Genomic DNA, 20,404 nt, shown 5'->3' on the forward strand with positions numbered 1-20,404 from the left:
GGAATTCAGCATAAAACAGCCCATAGCCAATTCATTCCCGAGGGATATCACCACAAGACGATCCACATCGATGGTCACTGTAGATTTGTTTTGCAAAACAAGATACAGCTAGGCCCAAACACAGCAGCAAGTTATAATATATTTTGGTATTCTCGGAATTCGACTAAATTAATTTTAAACAAAAAGATGTTACTCTTGGAAGTTTTTAAGATTTATATTATTATAATATCATTTTAAAATCAGCAACGTGAATTAAACTTCTTAAATAATTATGTATTATTACTATAAAGTTTCCTTACAAACTTTTATGATTGAGAACTCTAGTATTTCTTAGCTATCCGTATTGTTACTATACGATTGCCTCACAGGTTAATTCATAGTAGTTCTAATACAGAACAAATGTTGCTACTGAAACAACATTTGCTTTTCTTCGAAACGCTCTTAACCCTTAGAAAGACATTCTGTAATTTTATTGACAGTTCGGTGAAACAACTCATATTTAGTTTCTCGAAATTAACAAACAACTTATTCCTCGAAATTATGCTCGGTAAAGTTGTTTGACTTTAATGCCACTTCCAAATGTGTAAGTGTATTAAAATATGATTTTGAATGATGATAATATTGTATGATTTTCAACTGTCGGATCAAACTAAAATATGTTTTCGAAACAACCCAAGTACGTTTGGTATGTAGCATACAATTTGTGTTTAAAAACTTTTTTCCATCTAAGTATATTCAATATGTTTAACATGAACACATACAAACGCAGTTACATAACTTTATGTCTTTGTATTGGATACATATTTTTGTAAATTTTATTTTAGTCTCATTTCCGTTTTTCCCCAAATAAGCAGAGTTGTAAAAATTATGAGAATTTTCATTCCAATTCCGTCATCATCAAATAAATATAATGAAAACTTTTAGGTTTATATTACATTTCATAATGGATCTCATTAAAAATTATTAAAAATTTAAGTTTTTTTTCCAAATGAATACAAATAAATATGATATAAATATAATAGACATCTACTCCAAACTTAATAGGTATAAACCTTATTTTTATTTATCTGTTTAGTGAATAAAACAACATTCATTTTATAATAAGACGAATATTATTCATGAATCATTTTTATAAACTTTAGTAAATTTTACAATTTCCTCGACCGTATAATATTAAGTGTTGTTTCTAAATTTGAATATAAACTTGATTAAAGAAATTACGAATTAAAATTTACAAGTGTTTTAAACTACAATGAAAAAAAGTAATTATGAATTTTCCTCTTCGAAAATTGTATGTTTAATATTATGTTAGAAATTAATCTGTATATTTTATAATCACCAGTATACTTGACATCACTAATGAATTATATTAAAACTATTCTAGTAGAAAATGTATTTTTAAAAAAACATATATTTTGTATTATCCCATCTGTATGATAAGTACGCCCATTTAACACTAAGTCACTTAAGTGGATAAAACAACTAACACAATATTTTATTTTTAAAAATATGTTTTGTTTTTTATTATTTAATCACCTTACAGTCGATTAAATTATAAACAGCGGAATTCGTTATTTCAAGCAAAATGTCAATACTTTTTTTTTTATCGACAATACCTAAGGTAGTTTTATTAGTAGTTTTATTGGTAAAATAAAATAGTTGTTTGCAAAATGTTTGTCGGTACAGTTTTGTTTTGATTTTTAAAAATGTGAAACACGAACAAAAAGCGTGGGAATAAAATACGGTCAAAAGTCAAAAGTTTCGCAATAAAACCGAAACACATCAGTTTGTACCGTGTTGATGTATTATTATTAGTTTGTAAGAGAGTGAATTTATCAAAAAACTGTCAAACCCGATGTCGAAATGGTTTCCATACATGCGGTCTTTCACTTCATTAGACCATATAACGAGAACGTTATACTGTCCCCGGAAGTTTGACCAGAAGTCCATCTTAACTTTCTAGTTTATTCCTGCAGGCAAAGCGAGATATGAGAAACGCACACCGGAAAGCACAACCGTTTACTCATTCGCTTCCTATCCGGGTTTTCTCACTATTTGCACTCTGCCTTCGTTTAAGATTGATTTTTCAGCGACATTCAACGTCCGTTGTGCGATTGACCGCGCATTACATTAAAGTATATTATGTATTTTGCAAATGTTGTAACTTGTACAATATGATTGTGATTTCAAAATAATTCTAGAAACACCAAGATAAGTCGCAGTGCCGAAAAAACCTAAGAAAAACAAAGTTTGGCAAGCGACTATAGTAGTAATTTCACTACGGTTATGCCACTATATTGTTTTGGTATCTTATTTCGTTAGAAACTTTGCTGCATCACTTTTAATACGATTAAAAATCAAAAAAAATCTTGTAGACGATATTCGTTTGCAGCTTGTTTGTTCAACAAATAATTAATACGGATGCGATGTTTATATAATTTTGTTAAAGTTAATTAATTTGGAAACAACGAAAGGGACGTTTTATTAAAATCTCGACGAGACTTTGAATTTTAGTCTAATTAAAAAATTAAGTTCCGACATCAGGAAAAGTTATTTGCGCGTTATTAAAACATATTAATCGACAACGTGTACTATGAAGTTTCCCAAGAGCGTATTGTATTCATGAAGTTTTCCAGAGATTATAAAAATTAAACATATCCGCTCAGATTTTACTCCCAACTTCCTTATCGACAACGACTATGTGGTGCATAGACATCTGATAATTGTAACCTGTAGATTTCAACGGCGTTCCCCCTTTTATAGTTCGTTGCCGTGCATCAAGTAGCCTAGATCTATGGATTTTACACCGGGATAGAGTACATTTTCAGCGCCTTGAATTTATTTTTCGCCATACGGTACGACTTGCCTGGCATTTACATAAAACCGTAGTAGCAAACATATTACTACAGTATCGCACAGTTAAACGCACACCGAAAGTCGTTATGCGGATTTGTTTTTTTTTGCGTGTGACTCACAATTTAGCCCCGGCGGGCACCAGTGTACCAGCGTATAACCGAGTAAGCCATATTACCCAATACCTTTTACACTCCTTACATACTACCACCATACAAATCGCATTCCATACAGTATATATATATATATATATATATATATATTTATAGTTTCCAGCAATATTGCGAGGCCGCGTGAAATACGTTTGGGATTAGGTTTAGCTTGTAAAAAAAAAAAAATGTTTATAATATATTATTGTATTGTACACGGTTTTATAGGGTTCTCTGTGTAACGACCGGTTACCGGATGATATTTTTACGGGGAAATATTTTCCACGGGTCCCCGCCCCTCCCCGTCCGGTTCGCCACACAAAAGACGGAGCACCAACATTATCTATTATGGAAGTCGTTTGTCAGGCGGCGTTATTGTCCAAACCCAACCTCCTTCCCCCTTTGACTATTTCGCCGTCCACCCCCGCCCCGGTTAGACTTGTACCTTTGTGCGCGTTCATTATAAGCAGCAAGGAGACGAGGTGGTGCACGCAAAAGTATAAATCCTGGTATTAATGTGGCCAACAGGAGGAATATCCATAATTCCCGATAACGCGGGTCGTCTTTCTTTTTTCAATCGTTTCTATACATATATACACGGCCAAACGTACGTGATCGGCTTTAGCAAAAACATCACCATCGTATAATAATAATATATAACCGTTACTTACAATTAGCCGGTTCGGGGAGGGGGGCAAGAGGGGCAAGGTACCCGGCGAATCGTAAACAACTGATTATTGTTATGCCGGACGATGGAGCAATACCGGAAGAACCACCTACCCACAGAGAGAGCTCTATCACCGCGTATCCCGTTCGCCACTCTCCTCTGTCGCCTGCGTTTTACTACCCTATGCGTGTGTGTGTGTGTCCCTTTCTCTTCCCTAGACCATCCCCGGTCTTCTTGGCGGCCGTGCACTATAATAATAATATACCCACAGCTATAATATCGATGTGTACAGACAGAAGAATTCAATCGGCCGTGTCTGAACCGTGTGTTTCTTTAAAAATAAATATCTTACCTCCCCCTCCCCTAGGTCTTAAAAATATCTCCCCCTGTACCTATCCCGGGTAGAGGCGACCGTGTCGGAAGTCACTTTGCGTTCCCTCCCTCATCCACCCAGAGTTAATGGATTCTTTTCCGACGGAGTTAATTCAACGAGCACAGCCGTCGGCCCGGGCGAGGGGGAGACCACCATTGATACAACCCTCCCGCCCCGAGATCGGTGTTAACGCGTAAAACGTTATATTTCCTTTTTTTCCTCCCCGTCGGCGACAACCGCCTTGTGTGTGTTCCAGAGCAACGGTAAACTATATATATGTACCGGGGATAGTAATTAATCATTGAACACTCGGATCAATACACTGCTGTTTTGTAAACGTTTGGATTACACGAAAATAAAATATAAAACCTCGTTACCAACATCATTCGGAGTACGCTTATACTGCTGTGGACACACGATGCGTCGAGTTATGGACAAATAGTTATGTATAACAGCTGGTAATATAGGTATATAGTTTTTGAACACTTGCGGTACTTTTAGATCTCGGAGCGACAGGTATGCCGTGTAGACTGCGAGTGAAAGGGCATGTACAATGTAACTTGGAAAGTTAATACGGTAAAGTATAATTTCCTTCATTTCTTTGGTTTTAGTAAAAAAAAATGCAGATTTTTGAAAAAATCATACATATGGCCGTCAATTACATAATATTTCCCTAGTTATATAATGGACACACAATACACGGTATATTATTATGTTCTTTGTGGACAATGCAAGCTCCTATAATAATGCAGTGTAACAAATTTTCGGCGGCGGCGATGGCATGTTTGCCGTGCCCATAACGGTTCGTTATAGGCCGTTGCTGGTGGTATCCGATTTGGCGGTGTTCTAATAAAATATGGACGAGCACGCTTAACTGAATAACTTAACAGCCCCGGTTTTGTAGGTAAGGTACGGCCAATCGTAGTGCATCGTGTTCTGGGCTCCATGGACTTTTTTTGCGGGCACGATTTATACTGTTTATAAGCCCGCGGGTACCTGGGCCCGGGGAACCGACATGGCGTTTGATAATAATAATAATCGTTATTATTAGTAACCACCTGCGCCGTACGGGTCGGAGATAAAGCACGGATTAGGTGGAGGAGGACAAACAGCCGTTGAATCGCGACCAAATTAAAACCGACAAACATGTAGGCGCAACACACCACGGCCCTTTATGTGAGGTGATATAACTTTCACGGTCGGAGAGAGAAAAAACTTAATATCCATAAATACCACCAACGCGGTATCTTCAGCATGGCAACAGCACGACGAGGGGCAGCGCGCTGAGAACTAACGCATACTTGTTAAATGGCACTTGTACATTTTGTCCAAAGCTAAAACGAATGAAAAATTCCCATGAAAAAAGACCCAATCGTGTTGTCCTCTTATAAGTTATAAGTGTAGCTTTATAACAGCACACACAGTTAGAGAAAATTACACCTACTCACCAGCTTTTATTAACCAAAATGAATACATTTTTTTTATTACTTATTCGGCTAATAATTTAGAAAAAAATAAAGAAATATTTACTTATTAGACTGGTTCAAATTTTTTTAACTGCGTCACCCTTCGGTGGGTGCACTGCAGTTGCATTACATGGTAAGCTAAATGGGCGCCACTGATTATTTATTCAGCTACCATGTTTCTTTAATATGTAAATTTTACTGAACAAATATATCTGTGACTCGGCTCTCATTTGTAAGTAATTATGCTATTTAATTGGAAAAAAACAAATATAATTTTTTTGAATGATTTTGGAAGAAGCCATTGTTTTTTATTTAACTTGACCATTTGATTTGACTTGATTTATTTGACTTTGAGTCACACATTATTATTGTTATTTTTTTTTCAAAGTTATTTTGAAGGCGGTTTCAATGTGGTACCACTATGACTCAAAAAGTTAAACCAATACGGAAATGATTATTATTAGCTCAATACTAAACCCTAATAATTCGGTATTATTATACTACTTAACAACGTATGAGGTGAAATAAGCAAAAACTTTAACAAATAATCAGAGGCGGATTTCAAAATTGTTCACTCATAGGTTATCCTATTAGCATAAATTAATTTTTAAAACTGTACAACAAAAAGCCACGTTTAAAACAACATCAGTCCGTCCATTAGCTCAGTTAAAAGTACCATATAAATTAAGGTACTATTTGGTCGTCGCTTATGAAATGTTAACTCGGGTATTCGGAGCGAGGCGGTTAATATTTTTTTGTTTTTAGTTCACGTACTAAAAACGACCTAAAAAAGAAATATATGCGTTAAAAATTATGGAAATATTGTCATTGAAAAACAGTTTTGCATTGGTTCAAAATATTACAACATCATCCTTCCTGGGTTTTAGGAGCTCAGTTCAACGCTAGGTCCTCTTCACGCCGGGCTGATCAGGACAGTGTTTTATGTGTGTACACTGCGGTACATGTCATAATATATTGAACACCCTGTTTGTGCATTGGCCGGGCGAGACGTTAGGAAAACGTGAACGCGAAAAAAAAAACGTTATTTTGTTTTCCCGGACCGGATTTTTCGCGCTATCCCTCTTCCCCCCGTGTCCGATTATCCCGTACGTCCCGGTCCTGTGTCCTGTGGATTCCGCCGTACCCGTACACGTATATGCACGCCTTTATTAATAATTCGTGAACTCGGCGATATTGCCGGGATTTCCGACCGTTGTCCGCGTTAATATTTAAGAAGGTCTCGCTGATTGATGTACGCCGTTGGACTGTTGATGTGAACCAGCGCCGCCGTTGTTTCTTCATTTGATGTCGACAAATAATTTATCAAAGTTGTCTTGTAGACTCTTTTTTTTTCCTACGCCTCCTTCACTTTTTCTTCTCTTCTCTGTATGTGCATACTATCTATTAAATATGCAATATGTACATATTATAGAAAACGGCGCGTCCGTCCGACACGGGAAGACACATTGAACGATTAACTACTACTGAATGGGGTAACGTACTTATGTACATGTACATATTGTATACTTACTGCAGTTAATACACGCCGGCACATCTGAATGCCGGTTCCCGCGGGATGCACGGGCATCGCGCAATAAATAAATTAACCCGACTCGGATCGGAGTGCAATATTTTGACTCCTGAGGCTATTTCGGAAGTCGTTGATTAATTGACCGATACGTCCGTACATCAACTACCGTCTTTCGGTTCGGAGTTAAGTCGACGCACATCCGGTCTTAATGTATTGAATGCACGGTGGACGTTGGCCGAGCTTCTACGATAACAGACTGACAAGCTTTATCGAAACTCCTCAACATTTTGCAGCCAACATGTTATTTTTCAATCTCTAAATATGGCGTTCTTTCGATTTATTACATGTAAAATAAGTCCATGAATAATTTAAAAAATGTGTATTTCAATTGGTTTTGCCTAAACGTTATATTTTTAAACATTTTTAAAAAAAATATTTTATGTTTATAAACGATAAATAGTATTATTTAATGGTCGAGAAACTTTAACGAATCATTTTACTATTATACTTTTTTTTCTTATATTTACTTTCAATAATACGATTTATTTAAATTATTCTAATTTCTAAGAAGTATTCATTTATTTTAAACACTTTTTTGTTTGAGTTTACCCGAGTTGTGTATATAGGTACTTACTAAATGTTTGTGTTATAGAAGTCTACGACTGATAACTCACACAATGTTTTCCCAACGAAATTTAACATGCTTTTAACATACATATATATACATATATACACATATATATTACATTGCCGATGAATATGTGCTGGTCGGATGTGTTAACCGAGAGCGTGGGTGGAGAAAAAAAATTAAAATTAAAATTATGTGTACACAGTAAACAAGCGACACCTCGGGCGGCTGGGAAAGCGGTAATGTAAAAAAATGGAAAAGGGTGAACGCGAAAACTCAGACATAGAACCGTCGCGTCGGCAAGGTTGGGAGCTTTACATTTTTTTTTTTTTTCGTACGTGATTATTCTTAATTAGGTCAACGGCCAACACTATTTCCAAGCTCTTGACCATAAAATATTGTTTCATTATGCATATTTTCGTTAGCCTTTTTATGAAATGTCCGTATAGCCCTCCTGGACATTACACATTATAATGCGTCCGGGATCGTTGTCTTTTTTTCTTCTCCCCGGGAACTATCACACCCGCCATCGTCGCAGTTCCTCGCTCCCATTCATCCCTCCCCTCTCTGTCCATCCCAGTTTCAGACCTTGAATACCAAGTCACGCCGGCGATACTAACACGACAAGTCCATTTAATACGAGACGGGGGTTTTCTTTTTGTAACGTTTAAATTTGCAAAAATACATAACTATAATAAATGATCTCCACCGGCCGGGTAGGTATACGCAGCTAGTGAAGCAATAGTTTCCATTCCACACGGATTTTACTAATGTGCACAATGTCATAAAGTATATTTTAACCTTTTTTTTTCACTATCAACATTTTAATACCTATTTAATGTACAATCGAAACATATGCTATTGTTGCGTGCTGCCAATAACGACTTTCTGTGTAATTTATATATATATATATACAAAACATTTGTGATACTCCGAACGATTAAGCGGTATTTAAGTACCCGTATCTAAGAAATAACAAGACGTATTGCACTCGATGTATAACACAGACCGTTGTTGGACGTAAAAATAAAGTCAAGGCACTTTAATAGTTTTTAAGAACTCTAATATTATATTATGGCTTCAGCCAATCTTATTATAAAACATAAAAATAAAAACGTCTAGTAATAACGGGAATTCATATCTCGCTTATTAAAATTATTTACCCCCGTAACGACGTAAGACATAAAAAAAAAACTACTCGGTTGATAGTATTTTATATAAATCTAAAGATACTTGCTCGCTTGAGGCACAATCTCACAAAAATAATTAATATTTACTTGCAAGCTGTAAAGACTGTAATGACCCACAGCGTTTATTAAGTAGGTAGATGTTTCTTTTTGTTAGACGTTTTGGCTTGACAAATCAATCTATTATTTTTGCCGCAATAAAAACACTATGTTTGGAAAGATAAAACAAACTATTATATTATCCACCGGTGTTCCAATTCACTTTATTTATGATTATGTACCTACTCGTGTGTGTGTGTTTCTGATTTGGGGATTTGTTGATTAGCGTACAACGGCAACCGGAAACACATCAGATCAGTATCTTATGGTCATCCAGCTCCGTAACTCTTCGTTTGCTATACGGTATACCGGAAAGACAGTAAAAACTGATATACCGTCAGTTTATCATGACTGAGCTCGGCGTAATAGAAATATACGTCCATTGCTGGCAAGCCTGTTTTACTTCCATCCATCCACATTACGGAGGTGTTGTGTATGTACGGTATCTTCAAGTCCCCAGAGTCCTCCGGAGTCTTTTCCCGAGTAAGTGTTACATTTTTAATCAACCAAGTTAAGTCTCCCGATGATCTCGGTAAACTTATTCTACACAACCGCGGTTTTGACAACGCATTTTTCATCTTGCCACTAAGTTCTGTTCTTTAATACCAATATAGTACTTACCTTTTACGTCGGGTACTTTCTGGTTTCTGTCGTAGAGTATAAAATAAAATCTACAATTTTAGCTTAGAAAATCGAAAACAAGTTGTTGCAATGTATTAACATTAATTTGACATTATCAGATACTTTATTCATTTCGATGATACTAATAATGTTTTAGTATTTCATATTTAAACTAGTACATATATATTATTGAGACTACTCACTAAACGACTATTTCTTACAATTATTGAGTTCTTACTGACACTGGAAACCGGTCCCTGTATGTATGAGCTATAATGGGAGTTTTTTTTATAACAACTACATTATTGCATGCATATTTTTACTTGGGTTTAAATGAAAGTAACTATTTTGTCCCAATATACATAGAAAAATTCGCTTTAGATAAACAATTATTAATTCCCACTGTGTAGGGAAGTCCGTTGGAGTTTGATTAGTACCGCCGGAAGGGAACACCGTTTGTAAGATGCAAAGACGGTTGGTAAATTTTTCAAAGGAAATGAGTTTTTAATATCCTAGGACATACAACACAGAAACCGATGCAAGTGGATACTTCAAGTGTGGTGTCGGGTACACGATAACGTTGTGTTTAGTCGAGTGTGTGTGTTAGTTTTTTTCAATCATAGCGCGCAACTAAATGTCTGTCTCTTGAAAATAGAATTATTATTATTATTACCGTCAGAACTACCCGAGCTTACATTATATAATACAACAATAAGGTATACCGTATACGTTTTTCTGTGTACGCGACATTTGAGAAAACGGGCTTAATGTAATATAAAAAATCAAATTGCATTGATCGAATGAAGTGGTGTGTAAAATGGGATCCGTCCAACGAGCATGTTAAAGAAATTAGGAACAAATATACCGTTGAAAATGTCTCCAGTGTCCGGTTTCCGCATGAGAATCGAGGACGTTATAGCGATAGAGTTGACTGAGTGTGTTACGACAGTCCGAACAATACATGCAGTAAAAGAAGTAATAACGAAAGGCCGGAAAAAAAAAGACATTCCGAAAGAAACAAAAGCTCTTAATGTTTAATGACCGATGAAAATCGAACGTTTCCATCGGTCGACTGACCGCGTGTATTTATATTTTGTTGTTGAACGAGGAAAAATAACGTCTCCGGTGGTTCGGACAAAACGTCTTTTCGGTTCTTTTGTCATCGCCTATACAGGTTACCTAATATAAACAATAAAAACATAACAAAAAAAAAAAGATTAAATCCAACGACGTTCGACGCTGTAATAGCATTAAACTCTTTAGGGGATTGCATGCGGTCTGTTTTTTAAGGAGTTTTTCGGTAGGCAATATTTAAAGGGAAAAAGAGGGCATGTCAATTAATTTACCGGTTTATTTGTGTTAACTTCAAGGTATTATTTTTAATTTAATTTAAATAATTGTTTCAAATTAGCAATTCTTTCAATATTAAAATATATTTTTATACTTTACTTTTTTTTGTATAAAAAAAGCAACAAATCAAACATTTGTGATTGAAATTTTGTCTGGTTTTTTGATCTAAAACGCCAAAAAACCGACCGCATGCAATTGACCAATTACAATATCTTCTTAAGGTCATACTCTGAGTAGGTATACGGTACACCGGTATATCGGCCACGTTGGACATTATAGAGTGGCTCCATTAGAGAATATATTATAATATATTCTAAAACTAATGAATAAAATGTTCCATTCGGTGTTGGTTTCTACATTTCCTATGTACATCTCCCACTGTGTATATCTTGGCTCGGTATATTAATAACATTTTGTTTACAATTATCGTTTACTCGATGTACAAAAATGAAAAAGAAGCTGTAGTACAAGATGCTTGTTTGACGTCACGCTCGCAGTTATAAATCCGATTTTTTTCCCGTGTTAAATTAATTACGGTCAAGTTTCTTATTCGATTGCCGACTGTATTATACTCATGGAAAATTCAATTACAGCCGGTAGATACGGTCGAGGTAATTTGTCCGGTATACTTTTCCATACTAGTGGAAATTGTCTTTTGCAATAACAGTCGGTTTTAGCACTGCTTTTGTGGATCTAAACACACGGACTTTTTGCTACCGTGCAATTAGGATGTGAGCGTGTGGCGCAGAAGAGGAGGAGATAATGGCGATTTTGAAAATATTTGTAGTCCAATGAAAAACCGATAAACGCAATTACGGCAGATTTAAACTTCGGATCCAGTCTGTTCTACCGTTAAGTCTGTGTATGGGTGTATGTGTTAAGGCCAATTGCACATATACAGGAGACGCCGGCATGGTAGAGGTATAATAATGTATAGAAAGACACAAAAACACTTACAGAAAGGTTGCACGTACGGCGGAACCGGAATTACAATCGGCCGTCGCAAATGAACACCTTGGCTGCACCGGAAATCTCGCACGTTTCCCAATGTCTGTACGACCAGTTCACGGATAAGAAAAGAAATCTGAAACGGTGATAATTATTGCACCGTCGCCAGCAGCAACAGCAGCGACTGGAAGTTTTATTAATTAAGCCCGCGAATAAAAAAAAAAATCTAACATCTTATATTGTGTACAGAGTCAAAAGAATACTTTGGTTAATCGCTGGTTTACACCTAAATCGCTTCACTAAAATAAAAAATAAAAATAATAATAATAAGAAAACGAAGTCGAGATGGAAGTAGAAAAAAATAATTAAGCTAACGAATATCCACACGTTATCTCTTTATGTTCAAGTATAAGACCCTGGTACTTTTCTTATCTCTAATCTCCTACCTCATATCTCTATTTTTATCTCTAATCTCCCCTTCCTTTGTTCGCCGACGCCGCTGAGTGTGGCATCCAGCGTTACGTATCGGACAAATTTTTGGGTCCTTACCCCTGCGATGAATAACACATATACATTATGGCTGTTAACATGATATTTTCAGGCTGTGAGAAGTGGTGACATTTGTTGTATTTGATTTGTTTTTTGCTTATTTATTCGACTTGTTTACCTGTTTCCTAGATCTATTTAACATTGCCTAAAACATTTCCATGCCTAGCAATAGCTCAAAATCGCACAATTTTTTTTCAGACAGTTATGGTTCACTTGTTTTAAAAACGTATCAATAACATTGTCTTAAGAGATATTTTCATAAAACCGATATGACATTTACTCCAAAACATCATTTTCTCTTTCGACTTCATAATAAATGTTTTTGTCAGGTTTTTTACGTTAACATTTTTGGTAAACTTAAGTCCTCTCCGGGTAACTAATTTATGTAAAAAATGTGTTGTTTGTACTCGAGCCAAAAACTGTGTATATATATATATAAAAAAAACCACATCATTATAAAACCAACGTTCGGCCCGTGTTATGTAAATCATCGAAACGCAATTTTGTGAAAAAAAAATGATGCCATCGATCGATGAACACTGCTGTATATAGGTGGTATTATTGTTTTATTTATTATATTTAAAACAGTTGGTAATGTACATATTTATATTATATTTGAATGTACATATCCAGTACAACAATACCATCGAGAAACGGCATATTATATTTCGGTTATTGCTGTCGTATTTAAATCATATGTAACATTATACACGATTTGGGAGAGAAAAAAATTAAGTAGGTCGTTGGGGGTGATCTATCACCATCATGACCCTCGTAAGTACACCGTTCAAGGGCGTTTTCTGCGTCACGCTTCTCGTTTTCATTAAACAACATATAGCACACACACACATATGTGTGCAAATGTATAAACTTTCATTTTCAATGGACAAAAATGAATATCCGCAGGATATAATATACTTAGGTATAGGACCTGTATACGACCTCGTTACTGCAGTCTGCACGCACTGTTGCCTGTGACTGGAGTATAAGAAAAATGAAATAAGAATAGGAAATTTAGTACAAAGAAAACACTTTTTGTTCACAACAACATTTTATTTTTATATATTTTTATTCCATATATTATGTCAGCTTTTATTTTCGCTATATAATAACTTAATAATTAATTTTCAATCACTATAATTTATCATAATAATATGTATCTTTGTAACATATTAACAATAATATTACATTACGATACCTACACACGTGTTTGGTTTTTATCATATATAAATAATCGTTTCAGCAACAATCTAACTAACATTAATTTAATATCTATTTTTTTATTTTTGCTACAATTTTTTTCCTCCGTACGAGATGCTAAAAAAACGTTTACTGGTTATTATTTTACATATATATGACTTGTCATGTCGTCGAATAAATTAATACATACACATGTAACTATTCCATCCGCCCGTCAATTTACATATTACATATAATTTATACATATTATATAATATGTTAAACTAATAAAAATTACATAATTTTTTTTTTAGTTTTAATTTTTTTTTTACATTAATTCATTCAACTTTAAGATTTTACATTATTATTATTCTCAAATATACAATAATGACAAGTACCTATTCGCGAAATTATACAATTTTATTACACGTTTCACACTGTGTACATACATAAAATACAATATATATATATATATATATATATATATATATATATAATATGGTATGCATATACACGCGCACACACTTATATACTTATCATAATATATTATTATACACATATACGTACATGTTATTATAATAGTTGTTAATTTTAAATATTCTTAATTTGTTAATTGTTATTGTTTAAACTGTAACATTATTATGCATAATCTGTCTAAATAATATGTTTTATTTTTTTATCCTTATCATAATATTTTATAGATACTACATATTATTATTATTATTATAATAATAATATTTTACGTTAATAGTAATACAATAATTGTAATTGTAGTTATAATACATTATGTGTAATTACGATTAGTATAACAACGATAATACATTATATTCGATACACAATATAAGGATTACTACTATCATAGAGTGCTGTCGTGGTGTTCTGGTAGAAATACATACATTATTACACCCGTGTGTATGTATATGTATATTTATATATTATTTCATAAATTAATGACGTAGGTAGTACTGCCAATACAAAATATAGTAAAAAATAAACGGTTAAATAATAATAGTAAACTAAAGTACTTTTGATCAACGATTCGATTGGAATGTGTTACATTGCGATTTGTCGATATTGATCGATAACACAACATATTATTATTATTTATCACATATGAGATCTCGCGGTTTACTTATGTGTGTTTTTTGTATGTGTTAATATCGCTTTCGGCGCGTCCGAATATTATAATAATTGTGTTATAAAAAATAATTCAACATGAACACCCTGATCGTACCTACTCCAAAAACGTTATGGTGATTTTCAATAACGGGACAACATTATGTAGAGGTGTCGAGAATGGTTTTATCGACTAAGTTTAACATACTATTAAACTTACTCGGGGGGGGGGGGGGGTGCACCGGAAATGGTCGGTTTTCGAAAAGAAAATGTGATTTATTTTCTGGCCAAACGCCAAGTTAACGTTGTCTTGTTAGATTTCCAGTACCTACACGCAATGGTACTTGCACAACGTGTATAATAATGTAATACAATGTTACAATGTAGTAATAGTTATAATCATATAAATTATAGTATATTAACTCTAAAAGACTAACAGCTAATGATTTTTAATTTTATTTTTTTGAATAATAACACTATACTTATCGTTATTCGTAGGTTAACCTAGTCGTTAATGTACAATGTTTTTTTCTTATAACTCGATAATAATAATAATAATAATAAGAATAATATTATGACTTGTCTGGTAAACCAGTGTAAAACTTACGCGCTAGACTTAAACATTACGCTTTGGTTTATCCTAAGATTATTTATCAATCCTCGATAGTATATTATAATAATTATAATAATAATAATAATTGTAATAGTTATTTACACGGTTATTTTTTTAAAAATTTTATATCGTTTATTGTTGTTTGATTTTTTTTTCTAATAATATTATTAACATAATTATAATTTTAATTTATTTTTACAGCTAATTATTATAGTTTTGTTTTAAGCTACACCGTAACTACGGTTCGGGCAAACAACCGCTTTCGCTTAAAAAATTATTTTAATTACAATGAGTGTACGATCTGCATTTTTTTTTTGCGACATTAAACTAAATAATCTAAAATAATCTAATTCATCCTAAGGGGTCGTCGAAAAAAAAAACACAGCTTAATTTTTAGATTTATGAAAAAGCGGTGATCAGATGTAAAAAGGCAGACGGCGTGAGTGTATTGTTGAGCACAGGAAATGATTTTTTTTTTATCGGAGTACCTTAATAATATTAATATTTTATTCTATTATATATAAGTAGGCAAAAAAACACAGACAAACATAACACAACATAATCATAATAATAATAGCAATAATAGTAATAATAGGAATAATAATTGAATAATAATATAATGTATTTTCATATTTCAACATTCTATAAAAATGAAAACAGCTCGTTCTATACATAAATTAATTTTAAGTATATATTATTTTTATATATTTGGTATATATATATTACAAAACTGGACTAATATAGCGGATCGTAGCGAATAATATCAATTCAATGTGAAATCATAGGATAAGTAAGTATGCCTTGTCAACATGACAGTTCTGTAATACAAGTTGTAATGATCGTTTACAAATAAAATATAGCAACCATATTATCGAAGACTAAAACGGTCATATTATATTATATTGTATTGTTGTTTTAATTTCTTGGAGCCGTCTTATGCGAAATAGTGTTTTTAATTGATGTAGAACGAAAAATCAGAGGGAAAACGTTGGCATAATTAAAATATATAATTTTGTATAAAAAAATTGTTTGGCAATCGATACCCTACACTTTTTATAACACAATATATATAAATCAAATACTATAATTGTTTTTGAGCATGTAAGCGCAATACATTTTAGTATCCTTTATCAACGTTTTAACTAAATTATTAGTATTTAAATTTCCGTTATCATTTAATTTTTTTTTTTTTTTTTAATTTGTTATCGAATTTTTTTTTATCACAATTCTTCATCACTCGTATCGATGATATGTTACGTTTTTTTTTAATAGTAGTTGGCTACCGATATAGCTAAACGACGGGGCCCTTCGGGTAAACATGCCTAAATATGTACTGTATTATGTTTATGTCTATATAGCTGCATATTATCTAATAAATTATCACCGGCTATTAATAATAATAATTTTATATAGTAGTATAAAACAATAATAATTGTTGTTGTTTTTCAATTTTTAATTTTTATATAATATAGTTATTAAATTTTTTTGTTCGGTGCCCGCATATGATTTATGTACAATTTTTCGGTCGGTACACGTTGGTAGGGCTTTCGGGATATCGTTAATTTGATTGGCTTGACAATGTACGTAGTAGATGGCGGATGAGTTTGGAAGAATAATCGTATCGCGTTTTTGGGCTCCACAATTCAGTCGTCCTCAGACCAGCAGGCTCGGCGTGAGCCACTCTTCGTCGGCTATCTGCAAACCACACATCATTGCCCTTATATTTTGTATTATTTCAAATGTTAAAACGAAAAAAAAAATACAAACAAACAAATACATTTGGCAATTCGGGTCGGGTAGGTACCCGTCGTCCGTACGCTGTCGGGTCTGTCGAGTGCCAGCCGTAACTATGGTCGGCGCTCATTTAGTATATGCTAATAATATATTGTTAATAATATTATAACAACACACTATTATATACCAATTATAGCTATTGATATCGGACGGACGATAACAATAATTTTCACCCCGACAGCGACGGCGGCAAAACGCATTTGTGTGTTTTCAGATCTGTCATGATAGTGTGCGATGCAGCCTCGGATTTTCGATAGCAATCTGCCTGGAAGTGTCGCCGAAACCACTGTTTTTTTTTTATGATAATGTGTAGTTTATTTGCATGTGCAATAATGTAATAATATGATTAGGACCCAAATCGATTTCCTGTGCAAACCTAAACACACTCAAATGCGTCCATTTGGTCCGTCTAAAAATACGTTAAATTATAAAATCTGCGATAGTAATATTATAATAATAATATAGTGTTAATAAAAAAAAACTCAACAGACGCGCGTTAAACGTTTTTTTTTTTATAAGGGAGAGTGGAGAAGACAACAGCTATAACAACGTTATAAAATAATATTATTGTTTGTTAACGATAAACAAAAAGACGCTAAATAAATAAAAAAAAAAAAATAATAATAATAATAATAATTAATAAAAAACGACTGGTTTTTTTTTTTGGTTTGTTTACGTATGTAGTGATTGCTCAAAAACGGTTTTAAATAATCCGATCTAGTCAACTGAACGCGTCACAATCAGCAGGTTAGGCTACGACAAACAACCGTTTGTCAGGAAAAAGTGATTGTCTCTCAATAATATAATCGGATTTCCCCACACAAGAGTGTACCATGCAGACCGTTCGCCCCCGTCACGTCTCCTGACAACATCATTGTTTTTGTACCTGTAGGTACGACATAATAATATTATGTATGTATGTATGTATGTATTTTGCCCACATCTGTTTTTGACGCGTTCGTTGCTTTGTACTATACTGTCGGAAAGTGCTTTCGGGGAGAAAACGTTCGCCGTTAACATATATTATAATATATTTTAATAATACGATAATAGTAATCTATATATAATATATATATATTTATAAAAAATGCCTAATAAAAAAAAAATATTATTCGATTTTTTTTCTTAGCTAAAACGTAAATAATATTTTTTTTTCCTCTCAAATAATAATAATAATAATTGGCTAAACTTTGGTTTACGGTTGAATCGCGTGTACTAATTAAATCATACATATTATATTATAGCGGGGAGGACGATACGACGATAATAATATGTTGTGCAAGGAGGTGTTTGTCTTATAACAATTTTTGTTTTATGTGTTTTTTGACAATGCATTAGCGGTAATTTTTTTTTTTTTTTTTTTAGTAATAATAATATCAGCGTAGCGTCAATCTATGTTCGTGCGATACGGTCGGCGATTGTTGGGTTCACGAAGTGGCCATTTTCAAAATTGAAAGCTCGTTGGTGTCGTAACCGTGATGCTCGTACATGCCCCATGGCACCGGTGGATGTTTTACCTGAAACTGGTGCAGCGTCGGATAGGCTGGTATCATGGCAGCGGCTGCCGGCGGCGGAGCGGGAGCCGGTGCCGACTGTTGGGCCGCCACGGCGGAGGCGATCTGCTGGCCGGGCTGCAGGGCACCAGGCTGGGTCCACGCGGTTGTGGCGCCCGTCGGCAACGCTTGCATTCCCATCCGTCTGTGGACACACCCGACAACAAAAGTCGTTAGAAAATCACCCTGATATACCGTGCAAGGAGGCCGGGGGCAGAGGGTAGCCAATCAAATGTGGCCAACGAGTCGGTAGCCAATCAAAAGAGGCAACTCGCTTGAGCCTTGTGTTTGAGTTATCCCCCGCATCTACACTCGTCTCTTTTTTCCCTTCTCTTATCTTGAAAATATATTTTTGGTTACGGTTACCTAATGGTTGCCTTCGAGCCATTGTGTGCTCGAATGCAGGTGGAAGCGGAGTCAATGAATTTAAGCGATTGGGATCAGAGGTACACTGTGATAGAATGAACAAATCGAAAAAACGGGGCTAGTGGAGCAAATTACTGCCAAGTGTGATGATGGCAAGAGAGACAACAGGCGTGTTTGGTAACAAAAAAGTGTCATTTAGGACAAAAGAAACATCTGCAGTGACGAGATCAGCAACGACGGATGAAAATGAGGGTTGAAAATAATCGAATAAGCATCAGCACAATTCGGGGTATAGTCACTAGAAACGGTTAGCACTCCTTGACTTTTATACAGGGCTCTCGGTTTTTTACACACAAAACATATTTTTATAGATCGATAATTTAAATGGTTTTTGCAAAATAAGGCATAGCTATGTTTCAACTTTCAAGCAACTGATTGAGGAGTCGCTTTATAATAAAAATATATTTTTGTATATAAAAGTTTCTCTTTATATATAATGTACCTAAATATTTTAACTTTAATAGGTCTTTCTTTTTTGTAGGCATTTTATAAAATATAGTTACTTCTTATTGCTTACAATGTTAATACAACTTAAGTATGCATACAAAATTAATTTAAATAAAGTAACAGGCGTTCAGAGTGGGTAACTGAAATATGGAAATTTTTAAAGGATTTTACTTAATCGATTTTGAGATAGTCTTAATGTTGCTGATAGGACGATAATCGTTGTTGGTCCCAACAATGTAAGGGGGGGGGGAGGCACGGCGAATAGCTCTGTTTTGTTCTAACAGTACTGTGTTTAATCATGGTTAACGGTGGTCGACTTACCCGAGATAACCGGCTTGCTGGTAGCCGAATTGCCCGTAAGTGTAACCTTGCACGCCCTGCAGGAACTGGCCCTGTAATTGTGTGGCCGGATAGCTCTGGGGGTACCAGTAACCCAACTGTTGACCGTACGCGGCCGCGGTGTACGGAAACTGTGTGCTGTTGAGCGCCGCCTGTTTAAAAAACCAAAGCACGTTTCGAAAAAATTAGCAAATAGACACAAGCTTTACCAACACAATTTGTTTTCAATATCGATAACTGAGGACGAGGGATTATTACCTGGGACGAGCACACCTGCGACGTGTTTTGAGAGACGATGGGTTCGCCGGATTCTTTTCCCCACGAACACTTGACCGGTTGACCGTTGATGTCGGTGTTGTGCACGGCCACGATGGCGTGCGTGGCGGATTCCTTGGTAGCAAAACTGGAAAACAAAAAAAAATATCATAAAATATAATACAAAGATATCGATGGCTTTGATACGAAAGCCGGTTCGGCTCTTGAATAATATTATTAACGTGTCGTTAAACTATTGAG

General features: G+C 34.5%; 1 protein-coding gene across 4 annotated transcripts in view; it reads right to left on the reverse strand.

Moving 5' to 3' along the window:
- Nucleotides 1-14,938: 14,938 nt before the first annotated feature.
- Nucleotides 14,939-20,404, reverse strand: part of LOC126833283 (nucleolysin TIAR-like) — a 197,786-nt gene continuing 192,320 nt past the window's right edge. For 3 of the 4 annotated variants that reach the window (XM_050564526.1, XM_050564529.1, XM_050564528.1), the window contains 3 exons: nucleotides 20,147-20,291; nucleotides 19,871-20,040; nucleotides 14,939-18,821 (listed from right to left, as the gene is read on the reverse strand). In XM_050564526.1, coding sequence (XP_050420483.1) covers nucleotides 18,551-18,821; nucleotides 19,871-20,040; nucleotides 20,147-20,291 — 586 coding nt within the window. In that variant the 3' untranslated portion in view covers nucleotides 14,939-18,550. The remainder of the gene's footprint in view (nucleotides 18,822-19,870; nucleotides 20,041-20,146; nucleotides 20,292-20,404) is intronic. The other variant, XM_050564527.1, reaches the window with a different exon arrangement.

This window comes from Adelges cooleyi, unplaced genomic scaffold (genome assembly GCF_023614345.1).
Source record: "Adelges cooleyi isolate 19-005CV unplaced genomic scaffold, UGA_ACOO_1.1 ACOO_flye_CR_arks_rails_tigmint_CR_PRNA_2, whole genome shotgun sequence".
Taxonomy (NCBI): domain Eukaryota; kingdom Metazoa; phylum Arthropoda; class Insecta; order Hemiptera; family Adelgidae; genus Adelges; species Adelges cooleyi.